The 18,852-nt window shown below is 54.2% G+C and overlaps 1 protein-coding gene and 1 non-coding gene across 2 annotated transcripts in view; both read right to left on the bottom strand.

Moving 5' to 3' along the window:
- The window catches only part of NSD2 (nuclear receptor binding SET domain protein 2), a 62,336-nt gene that overhangs the window by 4,377 nt on the left and 39,107 nt on the right, over positions 1–18,852 (bottom strand). The window contains 12 exon segments of the mRNA XM_019796753.2: positions 132–336; positions 1,222–1,328; positions 1,614–1,755; positions 9,745–9,861; positions 10,775–11,044; positions 12,563–12,666; positions 13,977–14,182; positions 14,318–14,474; positions 15,087–15,266; positions 15,867–16,067; positions 17,041–17,164; positions 17,658–17,789. Coding sequence (XP_019652312.1) covers positions 132–336; positions 1,222–1,328; positions 1,614–1,755; positions 9,745–9,861; positions 10,775–11,044; positions 12,563–12,666; positions 13,977–14,182; positions 14,318–14,474; positions 15,087–15,266; positions 15,867–16,067; positions 17,041–17,164; positions 17,658–17,789 — 1,945 coding nt within the window.
- LOC117804512 lies at positions 1,847–1,978 on the bottom strand. Its single transcript, XR_004628995.1, has one exon.

Consider the following 18,852-nt stretch of genomic DNA (forward strand, 5'->3'; position numbering starts at 1 on the left):
ACAGACACTGACTCTGCGCACAGACCTCCCCAGGCTAGGCCTCACCACCTGAGTCACAAGCGAATCTGTGACCGAGAGAGGAGAGCCGCCGCCAAGGACCCCAAAGGCTGCCAGGGGGCCCGCTCACCCACCGAAGGGCCGCTTGCCCAGGCCTAGGCACGACAGGTGGTAGGCCTTGGTGCAGGACTTGCGGTCACAGAGCACCAGCTGGCCGCCGTCTCCACAGCGGAAACACTCGTCCTCGGACTCCTTCTTCCCTTCACCTCTGGTTCTCCGCCTCCTGGTTCTTTTCTTCGTCTTTTTGCCCTTTTCCTCTGAAGAAAGGGATGTTGAGGTCTAGAGGTAAGAAAAAAGTGCAGTTCACTTAAAAGAATCACATGGACGGAAGCAATAATAGGCTACGAAGAGCCAGAGTGGGGGAGTGGGGGCTTCAGAGGCCTTTGGAGACACTCTCACACCAAGAGGACAGAAAGTAAAACCAGCTTTGCCAAAAGTCTCCCATAGTGGCACCTCGTAGCGGCCTCCCAGGTCTGCTGATGGGATGCTGGGGCCGCAGAGTGGCTCCTGCCCCGATGGGGTGCATCCTTGGTTGTTTCTAGTACGTATTTTATTATGAATGAGAAGAAAGCCTTCTCCAGTTGAAGCCGCAGACACCGACATGGACACCCCAACTCGGGGCCAGATACCTGTGGTCACCAGTGTTTTAGGGCCCAGGAGTTACAGGGCACAAGGAGGCAGGTAATTGTGTCCCACGTCCGTGACCTTCCCAGAATCTCAGAATGGGACCTCACTTGTAAGTTAGGATGAGGTCACAGTGGGGTAGGGGCCCTTAATCCCATATGACTGGGGTCTTTAGAAGACGAGGGGAGCAGGCCCCGTGAAGATCACGCAGAGGTGAGGAACGCCAAGGGCTGCCGGAAACCACCAGGAGCTGGGAGAGCGCTGGGAGGCAGTGCAACCCTGACTACACCCTGGTTTCAGGTTTCTGGCCTGGAGAAGTTCTGTTGTTCACGCCCCAGCCTGCGGTACTAGCGACCGCAGCCCTAGCACCCTCCCCAGGTAGGACCTTCGCCTCCCTGCGCCCGCGGCCACCCTCGCCCATCCTCGCCCTGTCACGGCTGCAAGTCAACTCAGAAGAAGCTACTTTTCACTAAAAGGGTCATGCTCGTAGACATCCAAAATACTGATGTCAGCTGGGGACGATGGGAGCCGCGCCTTTACCTTCGGTCTGTCCCCGAGGAACCCGCTGCAGTTGGAGGCCCCACACCGACAGACTGTTTTCTCGTTACCCAAACAATCGAGGTTGTAGTTGAAGGTCAGCTCTGTCCCTAGGTGACAAGAGACACACCGCCCTGGAAATACTGGCCTCTTTGTCAAGGCGAGAGCCTCTGCCGGGTCCACAGAACACACTCCCACTCCCTCACAGCTTTCCATGTTTGCTTTGTAAGACAGACACTCGGAGTCAAACCACCTGCAGAACACCGCCCCCCCCCCCATCGCACCCCTCCCCCCCCGGCCCAGGGCTGCTCCAGGCTGGCCTCGCCCAGCATCTGGTGATCCGTGCCTGCCACGCAGCCCTGCGGGCCCATGCAGTGCCCCTGGAGGTGTCGTACCTGCAGGAATGTCACACACTGCAAACAGGCCCACGCGAGTGTCACCATTCACTGTCCACTTGAGGGTCTCACAGTTGGGCTGGCAGCTGTGGTTCATAAATCGGGAATAGTTTCCTTTGGGGCCAGCATCTATTATACGGTCCTGTAAGGTACAACTCAAGTTTCAAGCAGCATCGGAATACACGGGCAGCGCTTAGCCATCGAGTCCTTATTTAACACATGCTGGACAACAATGTTGTGCTGGAAACTGTGGTCTCCCGTGTCCACTCGGACAGGACACCCCCAAACCAGTCCTGTTTCTCTCACTCACGGGGGGGGGGGGGCAGGTCAGGACCACATGGAGAGGACCAAGCCCCAGTGAGTGTTGGTGAGGATGGGGCAGCCAGCTGGCGCTCCCCAACCCCACCCGTCAACACCAAAGGTCAACACCGACGGCCGATGGAAACTCACATTCACAGACAAGAACAAGATGGGCCCAGTTCCAGATGGACAAAGGACGTGAACAAGCAATGCCCAAAGAGCAAATCCAGACAGACGCTCATCTGGGAAGGTGTCCACATCCTTAAACAGTTGACGAAGTGCAAACTCCGACGACAAGGTAATCTGACCTCGCGCCAAGACAGGACCATCGGCCAAGACACAGGGGCCGGCCCCAGGCCGGCAGGAACAGTTTTAAGAAAGCAAGCCAACAGCAGCGAAGACGTACAGGCCCACTGCGGTCCTGCCCTGGTGCCAAACCCGCCAGGTGGCCCGTGCCTGTGAACACGAGGGTGTGCTCATCACCAGCAACGGTGAGAGTGGAGCCTAAAGGTCACTGGCTGGACTACACAAGGGGTCCCCACACCGCACGGAGCAGTCGAGGTAAGAAATGTCCCAGCGGGCAGGAGGGCACTTAAAATTAGGCACAGAAAGTGTGACAGCCTGAGTTGGTGCAAAGTTGTGTCTGAACAGGGCACACAAACGTGTAAACACACACACACATCTGTGGGACGTCTCTCCTGGGGTCCCAGGAGCACTGTGCTGGGTCCCCCTGCCCAGGACAGGCTGGCTTTGACACTTCCCACCCCAGCTACACCCACGCCGGGGTTCCCGTGAGTAGAGAAACGGCACCAGAACGGGCGTGCTCTGCAGCACGCTCTCTCCCACCGCGTCAGGGCCCTGCTAGCCTCTGCGTGTGTAACCCCCAGGATGCCGCCGCCATCTGCACTCTCACGCACCCATGCTGGCTTTCCCTCAGACACTCTCCAGAACGCACCCAAGATGCCTGCCAGCAGCGGGACAGCCCTGGTCCCCAACGCCTTCCACAGAGCGACAGGCCCCATGGACTCCCGTGGGCACATCCCCACTCTGTTCTCTGTGTGTATGTACTCCGGCTACTAGACCCTTGGTAACCATGTGTCAGAATCTTTCTGCTAGGACAATACTCGATTTTTAACTTTATAGAACCTTCGCTGAGAACCCCCCAGTTTCCTCCAGCTCTTCTATTAATCCTTTGCTTCATGCACTCAGGGCTTCTGCCTAGCCTGGCCCAGCCCTCCCTCCCCCAGGTTACAAAAGATACCCCTACATTCCCAGCTCCTGACTGTGTCTGGAATATCTACTTTCGTGAGTGGAGGGAGGGGCATGTCCTTCGCCCACTGCCCTGCCGCCTGCCGCTGGGACGGGGAACGCCACAGCGAGTGTGACGGGCAGCACCTCGTTAAGATACGCCCTCCTTTAGTCTTGCAGATGTAGCCCTCTGCGTGGACTCTGGAATGGCCGGTCAACGTGGATTTTAAAATTGTGAATATGTGCATTCTCAGTATTTGTGGGTGTGCGGGGCGGGGGGCAGACACCGGTGTGCGTGGCCTCCCCACGCCGCCCCCAGGAGCAGCAGCAGCAAGCGTCTCGTCTCCCTCCTGAGCCTTGCTCGGCCTTCGTCAAACAGGAGGAAAGGCCGTCTTTTCTGTCTCCTGAGTTGTTGTCTGGAGGTCTACATTCTCTCGGACCCTCGGCGCTCGCTAAGCAACCGACCGTGGGTGCGTCTTCCTCCCGTCAGTCCTGGGCTGACCCGCTGGGCGCGTCTCGGGTGACGGCAGGCACCCTCCTAGGCCCCGGCATGGTCGCGCGGGCCGCTCGGCGGGGCTGGTGATCCAGCTGTGGCGGCAGGGGGCGGGGGTGTCTTTGAAAAGTACAGGCCACCGCCTGTGGGTTTGTAAAAAGTGACTTACGAGCTCCGCCGCTGGCTCATTTCGGAAGTTCTGCTTTGACTTCAACTCCCCCCCAGTAACTGCGCTCCTCTGAGGCAGAGCTTGTCCGTCTGTCCCAGGCCCTCTTCCTCTACTCAGGAGACAGACACACAGCCGGCCAGCTTCCCCGGTCTCGGCCCCCGCACGCACTGTTGCTGCAGGAGAGCTGCGGCCGGGCGTCTGGGATGCGCTCAGAGGCCTTCCCTTGAGTCCCAGGACGCGGCGGGCTGGCGTCCTCCCCTCCTCCGACGAGAACCAGTCCTCAGACCTCACCCGGCGGCTCTGCCCACGGTTTGATGTTCAACTTTTCAGAGTCTCCTCGTGCCTTACAAAGAGCAGAGAACCAAGCTCTGCTTTATGGAACGATGCGCTGGACACAACTCTAACCTGTTCTGTTTGTTTACGTGGGTTGTAAGCCTCTCGCTATGGAGTAATGGGGTTTGCATTTTAACTTTCTTATGTTGAGAACTTTGTGTTTTTCCTCCTCCTGGCTGCCCTTTATAAACACCCTAGCATTTATATCTGTGCACAACACCCTTCACCTATCCCCTGTTCCCGTGGCACCCACAGGGCCACCACTGTGGCCAACAGGAACAGAGCCGGTCCCTCCTCCCTTCGTCCCGGCTTCGGTGCTGTCGCCTACTGCTCGCCCATCTTTGTTCTTAGATAAGCTTCAACCACCATCACTTGAGTCATCAGCTCAGACCCTCGGCCATCAGAGGTGACCTTGGCCATCCTTCCGTGTCCCGTCTTTGCTCCTGTCAGGAACGACACTCCAAGCATGCTCTGCTCCTTGTCCCCACCCCTTCCTTTGGCTGGAGCTTCACCAGACCCCGGCCGGCCGCCTGGACCTCATCCTCCGGAGGGCTGGCTCCTGGCTGTCTAACGCTCAAGCCTCGTACCCTAGGAACCGCTCAGCCCACTACAGAATCTTTGGTTGCCTCTGTTCGGAAAACCGTGCTGGTGCTAATCCTCTGTGCTGCGGCCTCAAGCCAGCCTCGTTCTCTTCCCCGATAAACAATTCAATTTTTAGGTCTGGCTGTCAAAGGATTCTTTGTCATGTCCAGTAATTTTAATACGACATTTACTATGTTGGCCATTCTGGATGATTTCCCTGAAATACAGGGTCCCTTTCTTTCATTTCCCTTGAGATTTCCAGAACGTCAGATTTCCAGGGCACAGTCTTGTCTCCGGGCTGGGGCCACGGAGGGACTGTCCTCGGCCTGCTCGCTGTGCTGTACGTGTCTCTCCTCGTCTGTCTCTGTCCTGTCTCTTCGGTCCTCGTGCCTGCCCTGCGTCTGCGGCTGAACTTCCTGCTCTCCCATGTGCTCCTTGTGGCTGAAGCTTCGCCCAGTACGTCTCCTCCTGTCCCATGCTGAGCCCTCCGAGTTCCCAACTCAGCTCTGCCTGCTGTCTGGCCACCTCCAGCTCCTCACACTTTAGAATCCATGCTCAATGCTGGGTAGAGCTTTCATCTGCTTTCTGTTGACACTGTCCCAGTGGCTCTGCTGCTCCCTTCGTCACCCTTCTCTGAGCGCGCTGGGGGTCCGCAACGGGTAGCAGCTGGACTTGGGGAGGGTGGGCTGCCTGGTCTCCCGTCTCAGGTACCCGTTCTCTGCTGCCAGCCTGACGGGGGTTTTCGTCGCTGCCGCAGGCACGGATCCCTTCTCCATCTCACTCTTGGAAGATGGTCCTTTCCGAGACCTGTCACCCACGCCTCCCAGGAGCCCCCCACACCTCCTGCCTCCACTGTCCTCTTTGGAAACTCAGTCCTGCCAGCAGCAGGCTCCGCTCACAGAGGCACTTTCAGGTCAATGGGTCTGCCTGTCCTCAGTTTTGCTTGAGACGTACTTTGTATATACCTTTTGCTGTTGTTGCTTTGGAAGTGAGCAGCCAGCCTCTCCTACCAGAATCCTATGTGTGTACATTTTTTAACTTTAATTTTTATAGATTAATGTTGCTGCACTGTGGATCTCCTATCGCATTTTTTTTCATTGAACGGCTTTTAAGATCTCTCCAAGCTGTCGGATGCATACTGAGCCTGCCCCCTGACCCCGCTGCCTCCCTGGGCCTCCTGCACCCCCGCAGCCGCACCCAGTCAGGAGGCCCCCTCCCCTGCCGCTGCGTGTGAGGCCCAGGGAGCTCTCCTTCGTCACCATGCAGTGGCCCGCTGCAGCGGCTCCACGACGCTGTCTCCCAAGTCTCCCTTGTCTGACGTTAGTATACCAAGAGCAGCCTTCTCTGGGCTAGCGCTGGCCAAGTTTTTTCTTTCCTAGTACTCTTAGAACCTTTCTGATTCTTTTATTTTTATTTCACTTTAAATACTTTATTTATTTTAGAGAGCTCGAGTGCACAAGTCGGAGGGGCAGAGGGAGAAGGACAGAATCTCCAGCAGACTCCTGGCTGAGCGCGAACCCCGACATGGGGCTCCATCTCATGACCCTGAAATCACGACCTGAAGCCAAAACCAAGAACGGAATGTTCAACCAACTGAGCCACCCAGGTGCCCCCCTTTAAAAAAATTTTTCAAGTAATCTCTACCCCCCAACGTGGGCCTTGAACTCACAACCCAGAGATTAAGATCTTCTTGAAACTGAGCCAGCCAGCCCCTCTGGTTCATTTTTATTATACGAGTCACGGAGCGTCAGATCGCCTCCTACAGTTCAGCCGCTCTAAATCTTACTCTTACAAATCAAGCCACTTACATCTATGATGACCAGTGCCGTGCAAGTGTTTCTGTGTCTCATCCGTGCTAATGATCTCTTTCCTTTCTCCCTCCCTCCACCCCAAGGTCTACTTTTCCACTCGTCAATGACACGGAAGTCACACTTTCCGTTTGTGTTCATTTAGTAACTTCCTGTGTACTTCTAACACGTACACTTACTCGCCAAAGTACAAGGTTATTAAGTTCAGCGTTCTTCCCAAAGTACGGCCTTTCGCAAGCTGACCATCTGCTCCCAGCTCTGAGGTGCTGCTTCGACGGCGCTTGACTGAGGGTCAAGGGTTACTGCCCCTGATACTGTGAAGCGCCTTCTGGCTGCTGTCACACTTGGGGACGACGCGTTTTATTTTATTCTTTTTTTTTTTTTTTTTGAGAGAGTGTGTGTGCATGTGCGAGCAGGGAGGGACAGAGGGAAGAGGGAGAGAATCTCAAGCAGGCTCCATGCCCAGGGCGGAGCCCAACACCGGGCTCGATCTCACGACCCTGAGATCACGACTTGGGCTAAAATCAAGAGTTGGCTGCTCAACTGACTGAGCCACCGAGAGGCCCCCGGGATGGCTGGAACGTGCTCTTCTCCTCTCTGGGGCTTTCAATCTTTACCGTCTTTGCTACCCTACAAGTTTGGGGTTTTTTTTTAAAAAACGTATCTAAGTATAGATTTATTTTTATTCATTCTGTTCAAAACTTGGTCAGTTTCATCAGATTCCAGAAAACCCTTTTTTCTTATGACTTTCCCCCCATTCGCCAGTCTCTGCTTCTGGGGCATCCACTGAACATTCCTACTTGCCACATCTCCTGGCCGCTCTGACACAGTCTTCGCCCCCCTGAACTGCAGTCCACAGCCTCTCAGGAGCCAGTTTCCCCTCCACCCACCTCCCCTGCGGCTGCCTAGCGCCTCCCCGGCCGCCTTCGGGCCCACTTCCACGGCTACGCGCTCGAGCGTTCGTGCCTGTGTCCTGCTCTTCTCTCGTGATGCCCACGGCTCCTTCCATGGTTTCTACCTCTTCGAACACTCCCTTCCTATTTCCTCTCAGACGCAAGTCCTACTACTTTTGGTTCTCACCAAAAACTAAGACTTTTTGGAGGTCTGCTTAGGGAGATCTTGCTCCGTTATGCTCTGTAAACGCATACGTAGGGCTTGTCTGTGTCGTTTTTATAACACGGAAACGACGTATGAATTGTTTAAGCGTCCCTCGTGTGTCATGGGCTTCTATCTTTGCTTCGGTCAGGTGCCCTTGGTGTGAATTATCGTTTCAGAGACAAATTTGTGTGTTAAATGGTCAACTTGGAGTCTCTTACAATACACACGTAGTTTACATTTAGACTCCAAAACATGGTGAGACACGACCTCCCTCGCCACTCCCAAAGGGCGGGGGATGGCAGAGGGAAGCATACATTGGCCACCCCCTGGCCAAGTTTAGCAGTCCCTTCCCTGGGACTACAGCCGTCTGTGGGGTCCACACAGGCACCTCAGCTCCAGCTGCACAGCAGGCCTCTGTGCAGGCTCTGGCAGGGGTCCCCACACAAGGGTTCAAACTCGAGCACCACCTGATCCATGTCCCGTGGCCCCCAGGAAGCTGTGCGTACAGACCCTTGCCTCCATGGATCTGGCTCCGGAGTGGCAGAGCTCTGCCCCTTACCTGCCATCCTACACAGGTGTTGTGAGAGTTTCAAGGGGGTTGGACAGACAGTCCTCCCTCATCAACGGCTGGTTATTCTTGGTTCCCTGCTCGTTTTGTGCTATGGAATTCCTGTTTGCCAGCATGTGGGGCCTGCCAGACCTGCCCGCTACAGAAGCCTGCGTGGACAGAGGTGCTGTGCTTCTGACAGGCCCAAGGGAGGAAAAGCAGCCTCCTCTCTAGTCCAGGACCCTCACCTTTCTAACCAATTCTTTTATTCTAAGAAATTTCAAACTTACAGGAAAAAAAAATGGAATACGACCACAATGACCACCAGTACACCCTTCACTTAGATACACCAACTACTGACATTTTCCCACGTTTGCTGTGTCATCTATTATACAGATGCGTGTGCGCCCACACTCCTCCTTCCCTCTACGAGTTACCAACCAAAGACACTTGAGCCCGAAACACATCACCACTTTCTCCTCACAAGGAGCAACCCTGTCCAGGCATTCACCGTCAGCACCTGAGAAACGTAACATCAGAAGCAGAAACGTAGCCACAGCAGGGTTTCCCTGTCCCCACGATGTCCTGTCCAGCACACTAGCCCCAAGATTTAGGGTCTCGGCAGGAAGCACACACCGGCCACGGTGTCTCCTTAGTCTCCTCGTTGTGGGTCTAGGTCCCACAACTGGTCAAGTTGCAGCCAGTGACCAAAAGCCCAGTGCTCCTGGGGCCCTGGCCTTCCTGGGGACAGCCCTGCAAGGTCTCTGCGACCATCCTAATCTCCACAGCAGGCTGTTCTCGAGACCTCATCACATCGTCTCTCTCTCTCTTCCATGACTTATTCAAATCATTTGGCGTGTGGTCATTTCTATCTTGTTTTCAAGCATTCTTAAAAATAGACGCATCTTCCTGCTAGATTACGACATTAACGGCAAGCAGCAGCAGAAACGTGCTGTGTCTGCCTTTCCTCTCAAGCAACATTCAGGCACCAAGGAGGCTGCCCCTGGGGTCAGACCAGCCCACTGAGTGGCTACCCTGGAAAGGGACTGTCCCCGTCAGGCACCCGCCACCAACCAGCGAAGGACCCGCCTGTGTTTTCTCTCACTCACCCCCACTCGTAAACAAGCCATCTCACCCAGCCTCCCTCTAGCAGACCTATGCTCCAGACTGTTTTTGTACATCTGGACTTCAGACAAGCAATGAACACCCAGGAAGCCCTGCCGTGTAACTGAAAACATGTGTAACTCTCCTCATCTGTGCTTTTCTCCTCTTTTCACTGACCCTTAGTCTGATTGCTCAGTACACTCTTTACGCACCAGTGGGATACATGAGGCTCCCAGGATGCTCTCACACAGACAGTCCGCGCTGGCTTTCAGGCAGCTGCCAGAAGACACTGTACACTTCAGGAGAAAATGTACACACGTTTGAAAAAAGCGACACATGGACAAACGCTATCGTCAGCACAAGACAAGGACCGCTGTTCCAGGCAACGGCTCCGGGAACCGTGTTCAGCGCGCTACAAACGTAAGCTGTGAAGATCCAGTTAGCACTACCTTGTCTATGGTGAGCATGTAGAAGTGGGTGATGTCGTTCTCGTGCGCGTATTTGATTCTTGCCATGCACTCCTCCTCGTCAATCAGCTCGCCAACGTACTCGTTCACAAATTCTCCCTGGAAACCAGAAGAGCCAACTCTCAGTTCCAGAGTTTAAGAGCCCACACCCAAAGCAACCAGAGTGGGGCGCCAACACACGCTGTCACGCCATCGGGGGCAGGGTCTTTCAAAGTCCCAGTTAGTCCAAGTCAGCTCAAATGACTACATATTTTAGACAGGCTGTCAAGAAAGCATCCTTCCCAAAGCAGCAACACCCTGACTCTTGCTTCCTGCAGTAAACTGCTCCGGGGACACGACAGTGGGACCCAGAGCTTCCATAAAACTTCCTGCAGCAGCTCCTCCTCTCTCCCAGCAGAGTCCACACAAGAGGCCAGAAGAACCAGCCACCAAGGCGGGCAGTGGAACAAGACTGCAGAGGTTTTGCGTGCTTCAAAGCAACCTTTTTTGCCCAGGATCACACCGAGACCAGACCTTGGGTCTGAGGACACTGCCCCCAGGGCATGGCCTGGCTTGGCTAGACAGAGGCACAATAAGCAATTCCAGTTGTCCTCTACCTAATGGACGCACCTGGTCACCCAGTCTGAGGACACAGGCAGGCAGACTGTATGTGGCCTCTGGCACTGACTGACGACCTGGCCCTGCATTGCCCCAGACGGCATGCCCTCCTCCCACCCATTCGTGCCCCCTGGAGTGTCCTGTCCACTTATCCAGCGAAGGGCTCCTTCACAGTCTTTCATATCCTAAAGCAACCACTAAAATACCAACTGGAGGCATGCTGTAAGGGGATTTATGGGTTTTACTTTGAAAGTCAGCTTTCATGTAACATTTTACAATATTCGATTATAATGACTCAAAAACTTTTTTAAAAAATACTTTTCATGAGTGCAAAAGCACAATAAGCAAATCCAAGTTTAAGCCACCAAATGAACGCTAATTTCTTAAAAGCAAGGGAAAGGGGCGTGACACACACCTTTCTAATGTCCCGCTTGGCAACCAGGCCCCATCCTTTGCCATCTGTCTTGATGATCTTGGTCTCGGGGTACTGGCGCTTGGTGAAACACTGGTTCTGGCAGTACTCGCCTGCAGGACACACCTGCGGGTGGCACTCAAACATCAGCATCCTGTTCAAGCACTCCGAGTCAAAGCCACAGGGATTCTCATCTGTGGGCTTACAGTTGCACTTCGGGATTTCAGAAATATCAGCTGTATAGATCTGGACTTTCCCATAAGGCTTATTCACCTGCAGGGGAGAAAATTGGCATCTTATGAGCCGATACGTCAAATGGAACAAGCATCTGATGCCCCGTCCCCACCTGCCCACCCTCCCGAAGGTCTGAGACGGGATGGCGGGGGGCCCACCTCTGACCTGGGGGCGCAGCCCTCATCCCACCCCCACTAGTCCACGTTCCTCATCTACAAAAGAGAGCAGACACTTCTCCAGCCGGCTGCTACAAGGCAGGAGCGCAAGCAAGCGCTGCACACATGTAGGGTGCCTGGCCTTCCGTCACCCCGGACCCGAGGATCCGCAGGCAGGGGACCAGGAGGTGGCAGTGAGCACGAGCACACAGTCTGTGCCCTCGTGAAATCGCAGTTTGTAATGACAGAACAAGAGTAACCCAACAAAAAAACCACCAAGAGAAGTGAAGAGGATATAAAGCAGAAACTAACAATTCAAGGGGAAATGTGATAAAAGACCCTTTGCCCTGCTGTGGGGTGACAGACGGTACAACACCCAACGGCAAGCTGAAAACACGCCTTCAGAATCTAAAAGTCCCACGGGGCGCCTGGGTGGCTCGGTCGCTTGAGCGTCCGACTCTTGATTTTGTCTCGGGTCCCGGTCTTGGGGACTGTGGGATCAAGCCCCGTGTCAGGCAATGCATGAGATTCTCCTTCTCCGTCTCCCCTTCCCCCGCCCCCCACACGTGCATGCGTGTTCTTGCTCTCTCTCAATTAATTTAAAAAAAAAAAAAAGTATCTAGGAGTCCTGAGCTCTTTGACCTAGTAGCTCCGTTTCTGCTAATTCGCCAGAGAAAATACTAAGCCCGGCTCACTACAGAGAATGCTTCCTTTCCACACACAGGGACTGTAGCCCTGAGTACCCAGCAGGCAGCTGACACACACGCTAAGATGCTACCGGGCCCCGGGCAACAGGATACGGTGTCACTGGCTCGCCAAGCACCGCAGCTGCGAGAAGCACCCCTGATCTCTTCCAGCGCCCAGGCTCCCTGCAGTCAACACGGCGGACCACGTTCAGGAGCACCCCCACCGTCCTTCCTTGATGTCCACACCCTCTGAGATGGGAAGGTCATGTTGTCTCCAGGGCTCCAGCTGACTGAGCCACATCTCAGCTGAGCACTGGCCCGGAATGACCACCTCTCATCCGAGCTTGTCCCTAGCCCCTGGTGACGGCATGCTCTCAGTCGGCCTGCCCTCAGCCCCTCCTGTTCCTGGCCAGGACTGTTATTCCTGCCCCTCGCTGGCTATCAGGTTGAGCCTCACACAAAGGCAAAACTGAAACTCCACACGCAGAGGCCCCCGCCTCCCCGGCCCTGCACCCAGTCACGCTCCCGTGGAAGGACACACGCTCGGCAGTGACAGCATCTGCTTTCTGTCTGTGGCTCCTCCGGCAGCTGTCCAGGCCGGGGCCACAGACGCCTGCTCGTGTGACCTTCTTAGCCGCCACAGGCAGAGGGCTGAGTGTGACGCCTGAGAACCGCCCACAGCCCCCTCAGTGACACCTGAACCTTTTGCACGTCACCTTGATGTGCTTGTATGGCGGGGGCTTGCGCTCATTCTCCTGCGTTTCTCTGGCTTCCCTCTGAAGTTTGATTTCACGAAAACGAGCTTCAGCTTCCTGCAGTGCTAAAAAGTCAATGAGATGTGAGTATGACTAAGAGGTTTTAGTAAATTCATCCCTCTACCCTTCCAGCTCTGCATCTCGACGGCTGACCACGGGCCTCCACTCCCTGCTCGGCACAGTCTCCAGTGTCCACGGGACTGCGGGCTACTGCAGGCAGCACAGGGCAGGTCTGCCAAAGCTGCAAGTGCCGTCGAGCGGAGGGTGCTCAGAGCACATCCGGCTCAAGGGCCCTGGACGGTCCTGCTGTGCACCACCTGGCCACAAGGCAGGCCCCAGGGCAGGCTTCTCCGGGTGGACACTGCTACGGCTCCCCACCCTCCACCGGGACCCGATGCACCGCACGGGCATCGATCCTGGGAACTCACTGTCCTAAGACAGAAAGTAAAAGTGGAATTCTGCTCCTCTCAAGGAGCACATGTGCACTGAGGCATGAGCGCCAGGCTCAGGGAGAGCGGAGGAAACTAACCACAAGGTCTGCCCATAGGACAAGCATGTGCACCGGGGCCACCCCAACCTGCAGGACCCCAGCACCAAGTCAGGAGACGGTGAGACCCTGACTTCACCACTCGCCAGCTGCATCTAACACTGGCCATGCTGAGCGGCCTCTCCAACATCTCTCTCGTTTAATGGCAACGACTAACACTCTTCCAATGCCTCCTCTGTCAGCAGACCTCTGCGTGCCCACAGTATGTGAGGATCCACAGGAGAGGACATGGCCCCACTGCCCAGGGCAGCCCACCGAGACTCCTACGTGCGATCAGCCAGGACAAGCCTGCTTTCCCCGGACTAACTGTGCATGCACCCCAAGTCTCTCTCCTGTCCCCCTCACTCCAGTCAAGCGGTCGCATTCCCATCCCATCTGTCACCTGAACGACACCATGCTCTTATCCCTCTCTGTCCCCCACCTTGGCTGTGGAATCAGAGGGTGGGCACCTGTCTACCTGCCCACACCTGGCACTTCGGGGGGCACCTGGTCTAGACAGCAGCCAAGTTTCCTCCACATCTCCATCTTACGCAAAGGCAAGCTATAAGAAATTTCTGTAAATCATTACTAAAACTAACTGAACAGTAGCTTCAATGCACTTTAGGGAAATTAATCACAAACAGATGTTATACTAAAAGTTACTGAACAGCATATTTTATCCTGTGCCTCAACAGATCGGTCTGCAAACCTACTTTTTTCTAATTTAAAGTACAGCTAGAACACTTAGCCCAGTATTTCCTACAGAAATCAAACTTTCCAACAGCAGAAATCAGGATTAGCAAAAGAAAGCCCAGAGTGTGGTTTCAGTGCATCTGGAGATCTCCGTACCGTTTTTGAAGACTCTTCCGATCCCTCTGACCCCCTGGTAACGGCTGCCCCGGTCCCCCTCCATGTACGGGAACACTCGCGCCTGATGCGTCCAGTAATAATCTTTAGACCCAAAGAAAAACACAGGGAATTCTCCAATCTCGTGCTTCAGTTTCTGAATATTTGGGGGGACATTTTTGGGATGGCAAACTTCTGCCGGCCACCATCTATTATAAATATTAAAAAGAGGATTCACAGACTCTTCAGACAGAGTGACAACCGTTCAGCGCTTTCAGTCCTGCAAAGTGAAAAGAACACAGGTGAGCGGGAGGCGGGCAAGCGTGGGGCTCTACTTCTCGCACCTGTAGTTCCCGAGCTTCACCCAGATGATGTCCTGGAAATGCAGCTTCTTCCCGGCCCGGCAGTCATTGCAGAACCAGCTGCCGTCGGGCATGTCGATGTTCAGGCAGTCGGGGTGGAAGGCGGCCGGGCAGGACTCGCAGCACAGGAGGCTTCCCCCTGCACGGGAGGGCGAGTTGGCTCAGACCACCTCCCACAGTCTACAGCTGCTCCATGCCTTGCACTAAGACATCAGCTTAACAACAGCCAGCTGGCTACAAACTCAAAAGCACATTTTAGGGGCGCCTGGCTGGCTCAGTAGGTTAGGCCTCCGACTCTGGATTTCGGCTCAGGTCATGATTCCGGGGTCCTGGGGTCAAGCCCCACGTTGGGCTCCCTGCTCTGGGAGGGGAGTCTGCTTGAGATTCTCTCTCCCCCTGCCCCTCCCCACCCCATGCGTGTGCATACACTCTCTCTTTCTCTAATAAATAAATATATGTATTTTTTAAAGCACATTTTACTGCCACCATGAATAACTTCCCCTAAGTCTGTGCACCGGTCACAGTTAATTCAGAAACATCACGGCGTGTGACTGTACATGACATTTGGGAACATCACGAATGTTAACACCCAAAGCTGTAGGAGCACTGAAGATCCCCCCCCCACACGGCCCCCGGGGTTACCTGCAGGAGCTATGTGCTAAGAAGCCATGAGAAGCAGCACTCCCTCACCACTCACACGGATCCAACAGAATTAACACTGTCAAAGGGCCACCGGCGGACCGGCCCTCACCTTTGGAGCACACAAAACACCAGCTCACATTGACATGAGCATGATGCCTCTTCCCCTTGCGAGCAGTGAAATGGCCCGTGCAGATGATGCTGTTGGAAGCTATCACTGAGCAGCCGGCTGCCAGACAAGCATCCCCTCCGTGATAGGCGACAGGGCAGCGGACACACCGCATCATTTTACCTGAAGGTAGAGACATGCACTAAAGACACAACAGTGAACAGGGCAACTGGAGATGACCAAGCCCCACACATTAAGAAAATTAATGCTGAAATAAACTTCAAGTATCTGATGAAAAAAAATAACTAGGATGGGGCGCCTGGTGCCTCAGTTGGTTCAGCGTCTGCTTTCGGCTCGGGTCAGGTCCCAGGGTCCTGGGATTGAGCCCCTCATCGGGCTCCCTGCTCAGCGGGGATCCTGTTTCTCCCTCTGCCGCTCCCCCTGCTTGTGCTCTCTCTCTTTCTCTCTCAAATAAATAAAATCTTTAAAAAAATAAAATAATTTTCTTATATGTGAAAGAGCACTAAAACAGGAACAAACAGAATCTATCAAAATGGTTCAAAGGTTTCCCCCTCCTAAAATGAAGAGTCTTTAAGATGACATTTAGGGCAAGAAGAAGGGAAAATACAGGGCGAGGCAGATCCTGTCTCAAGAAAAACCCTAACCCAGCGCGTGTCAAGTCAGTTGACAGGAAGACAACCGTGCAGCCACCACGCCCGCCCCTTCCATGTGCCCCCATGAGTGCACTGAACCCACAGCAAAGCTCCAGGGGAGCACCTGTACCTTTCGATGGTCTTGGGTTGGAAGGGTTGGAAGCATGGCAGCTCACGCAGCTGTGGAGCGGGCAGCGGAAGCCTCGGCTCTCAAACACAGTCAGAGGGTACTTCCTCACGCAAGCTTCGTGGTAAAACTTCCCACACTGTGATACGACACAGCGCTTCACGTCTGTCTTGCTCTCCTTACACACAAAACATGAGTGAATCCCTAACAAACGGTTAGAGAAAGGGGCAGAGAAAGAGGTGCAAAGAACAAGAATTAAATTGTTGTTCCTAAGCCACTATGCTCCAGCAGCCCTGTCAGAGGCAGCCTGTGTCGCTGAGGCCTCTGGCTCTATTTCTGACCTTGCTGACTAGCCCAAGCATGCTTCAAAAAAGTCCAGCCATCAAGGGTTACCTTGCTGTGAACTGGGCTCCAGCTTCCCCTGGAGAACAAGAAAGTCTGAATAGGAGGCAGCCTAGGTAGGGACGCCCACTCGAATTAGCCAGAAGCTTAAAAGGAGGCACTCCTCTGAAGAAAGACTTTCACTGTCCCCTCTGAGAGCAGTTAACCAAGTACAGGGAAGAATCACTTATAATCACAGGCAGGCAGATGCCTGCAGAAGCAGGGTACTGTTGCATCGCAAGGCCTTGGCTTGGGGTTGGAACAGCTCTCTGGAAGACTCTAGGTGTCTTCCTAACCTAGGACATGCTCCCACGAGAGCCAGGAGACCCTCAGGTCTGGCCAGGGACTGGAGGGGCTGCATCGGAGTGGCCCGTCTTCCCAGAGCCCCCAGACCGTGCCGCTGAGTCCCAATGGCCACTCAGGCAAGAGCATGGAGCTATTCTTTCTGTTGAAACTGAAGCTCAGGTGCATGCTGTGTCTCTAAAGAAGCCCGTGTCCTGTGACTGACTAGGTTACCTGTACTGGTAGCACTGGCCCTCTGGCTCCATGGCACCCCATGCCAGCCACCTCACAGACAGAGCAGGGCTCAGGCCAGCCCATGGAAGGGGGAACAGGGGGTGCAGCACAGAGACTGGCAGGGAGGCAGCTGTCCTCCGCCAGCGTCTCAGGTCTCTGACACAAATAAACACGTCAGGACGCACCTGTGAAGGTGGACCAAAGCCCAGGGCCTCAGAGGAAGACTCACAGAATGGCCTGTCATGGGAAGTGCGGTTTAAAAAGCTACAAGAGAACCTGCCTGAAGCACATTCGCTGCAGGTGAACCTCCCTTCCGGCCTCCGGGAGAGCCCAAGGCAGGCGAGGTGGAAGGCTCCGCAGCAGGGGCCTTCACAGAGCACGAGGCTGCCGGTCTTCTCACACAGCTGTGGGGCAGAAAGGGGACAGCGATAAAGCCACACCCGGCACCAAAACCCTACAGGATACACTCGAGAGGTTGAGAATCAGATGTGAAAATCAAGAAAACTCACACACATTTCCATCATCATAAATCATACTCATCCAGGGGCCTCCCCGCGGCCTCCATCTCACAGAGGACGCCAGGTCACAGAGAGGGTGAGTGACCTGCCCCAGCTCACCACAGGACACTGACCGGGTCCGGGCCATGGTGCTGGCAGTGACACCCCCAACTTCATACGCTTCCAAAAGCACGCACGTACAAACGTGCGTCTGTTACACAGGACAGCTGTAACTCCGTAACAGAAAAGACAAAGCCCGCTCGTGGATGCAGGACTCTCCCTGGGGCACTCAGTCCATGATTCTGCTGGCAACCCCATGCTGGGTGGGGTTTGAGGGAGGAGTGAAGATGTGGCCTGGGACCGGGCCAAAGGACAAATTAAACGACCGCCTTCCCCTCACCTGACACACGTACTCCTTTTTGGCGGTTACTCCTCGCTCAGACTTCTTCGATGAGACGGACACTTCGGTCTGAGTTTCATCTGCGCTCTCATAGGGGGATTCCAAGGGCTCGTCTCCTGGGCCGTCTGAGACCTGGAGATGAAGGAGGCGGACGACAGTTCACTAGTCGCGGAGAACCGCGGTGTCACACGGCCCACCCGTGTCACCTCACACACAGGCCTTCTCAGCACCTGTCCCCATTTGCCAGCTACTTGTCGCAAGCGTACAGTGTCAGCTGTGTCTTGTGATGGCACAACCTGGCGACTGAATTGTGTAGAAATTCAGAAATGGATTTTACCCTCCTCAACATTTAGCTACATCTCTGTAGAAGAGGCACAAAATTTCACATCTCTCCCGACAGAGGAAGGAACTCTGACAAAAACCCAATTTGCTCCAGTAGGTGACCTAAGGTGGGCTTCGGGACTGAGGATCTTGACCTTTCTTATGCAAGCTCCTAAGTTTCAACTATTTTAAAGTAAGAGAAACAGATTAATACCTAATGAATTGTTTAAAGGACCAAAGCGCAGCGTCAAAGGGTAAGCCTTTGCATGGTGGTCCTGCTGTCTCACTGCCGCTGTGCTGGAGCCTGCAGGGTGTTCTGGAAGCGTGTCTGTGCACCAGAGTGCTGACCCAATGTCAGTGCTCCAGAAGCATCCCACCTGGAGCTAACTGACCATCCTGTTCTTGCCTTCCTCCCACTGCCCATTCTCCTCGGAGGGTTAAAAACGGGGAGAGGCGAGTTAAAACCTGCCGACTTTGTTAACAGGTGAGTCTAAGAGAAAGGCCTGGGAGAAAAAAGTGGAATCTCTGAGCAAACCAAAGGACCATCCCCCCGCTTATATTTCATCTGTGCCCTTCATCATCAGAAATCACCCAGCCTAGGCCAACCCTCTCCCTCCTCATGGCACACAACATTTTGCCCTTGTTTGAGCAGCAATAATAAATCTCTATATGGAAATCAATAAATCTTTAGTAAGAAAATTTTCTCATATACCAAATTCAAATTACAAAAAAAAAACAAACCACAAAAAACCCTAAAAACACATTTAGTGTTTATTCAATGTTAGATAAATGAATGTTGAAAACTGAATTTTTCAACACAACAAAAGTATAAACTACATTTCCTACACACCTTGATAATCACAAGTAATCATGT

This window comes from Ailuropoda melanoleuca, chromosome 11 (assembly GCF_002007445.2).
Source record: "Ailuropoda melanoleuca isolate Jingjing chromosome 11, ASM200744v2, whole genome shotgun sequence".
NCBI classification, from domain to species: domain Eukaryota; kingdom Metazoa; phylum Chordata; class Mammalia; order Carnivora; family Ursidae; genus Ailuropoda; species Ailuropoda melanoleuca.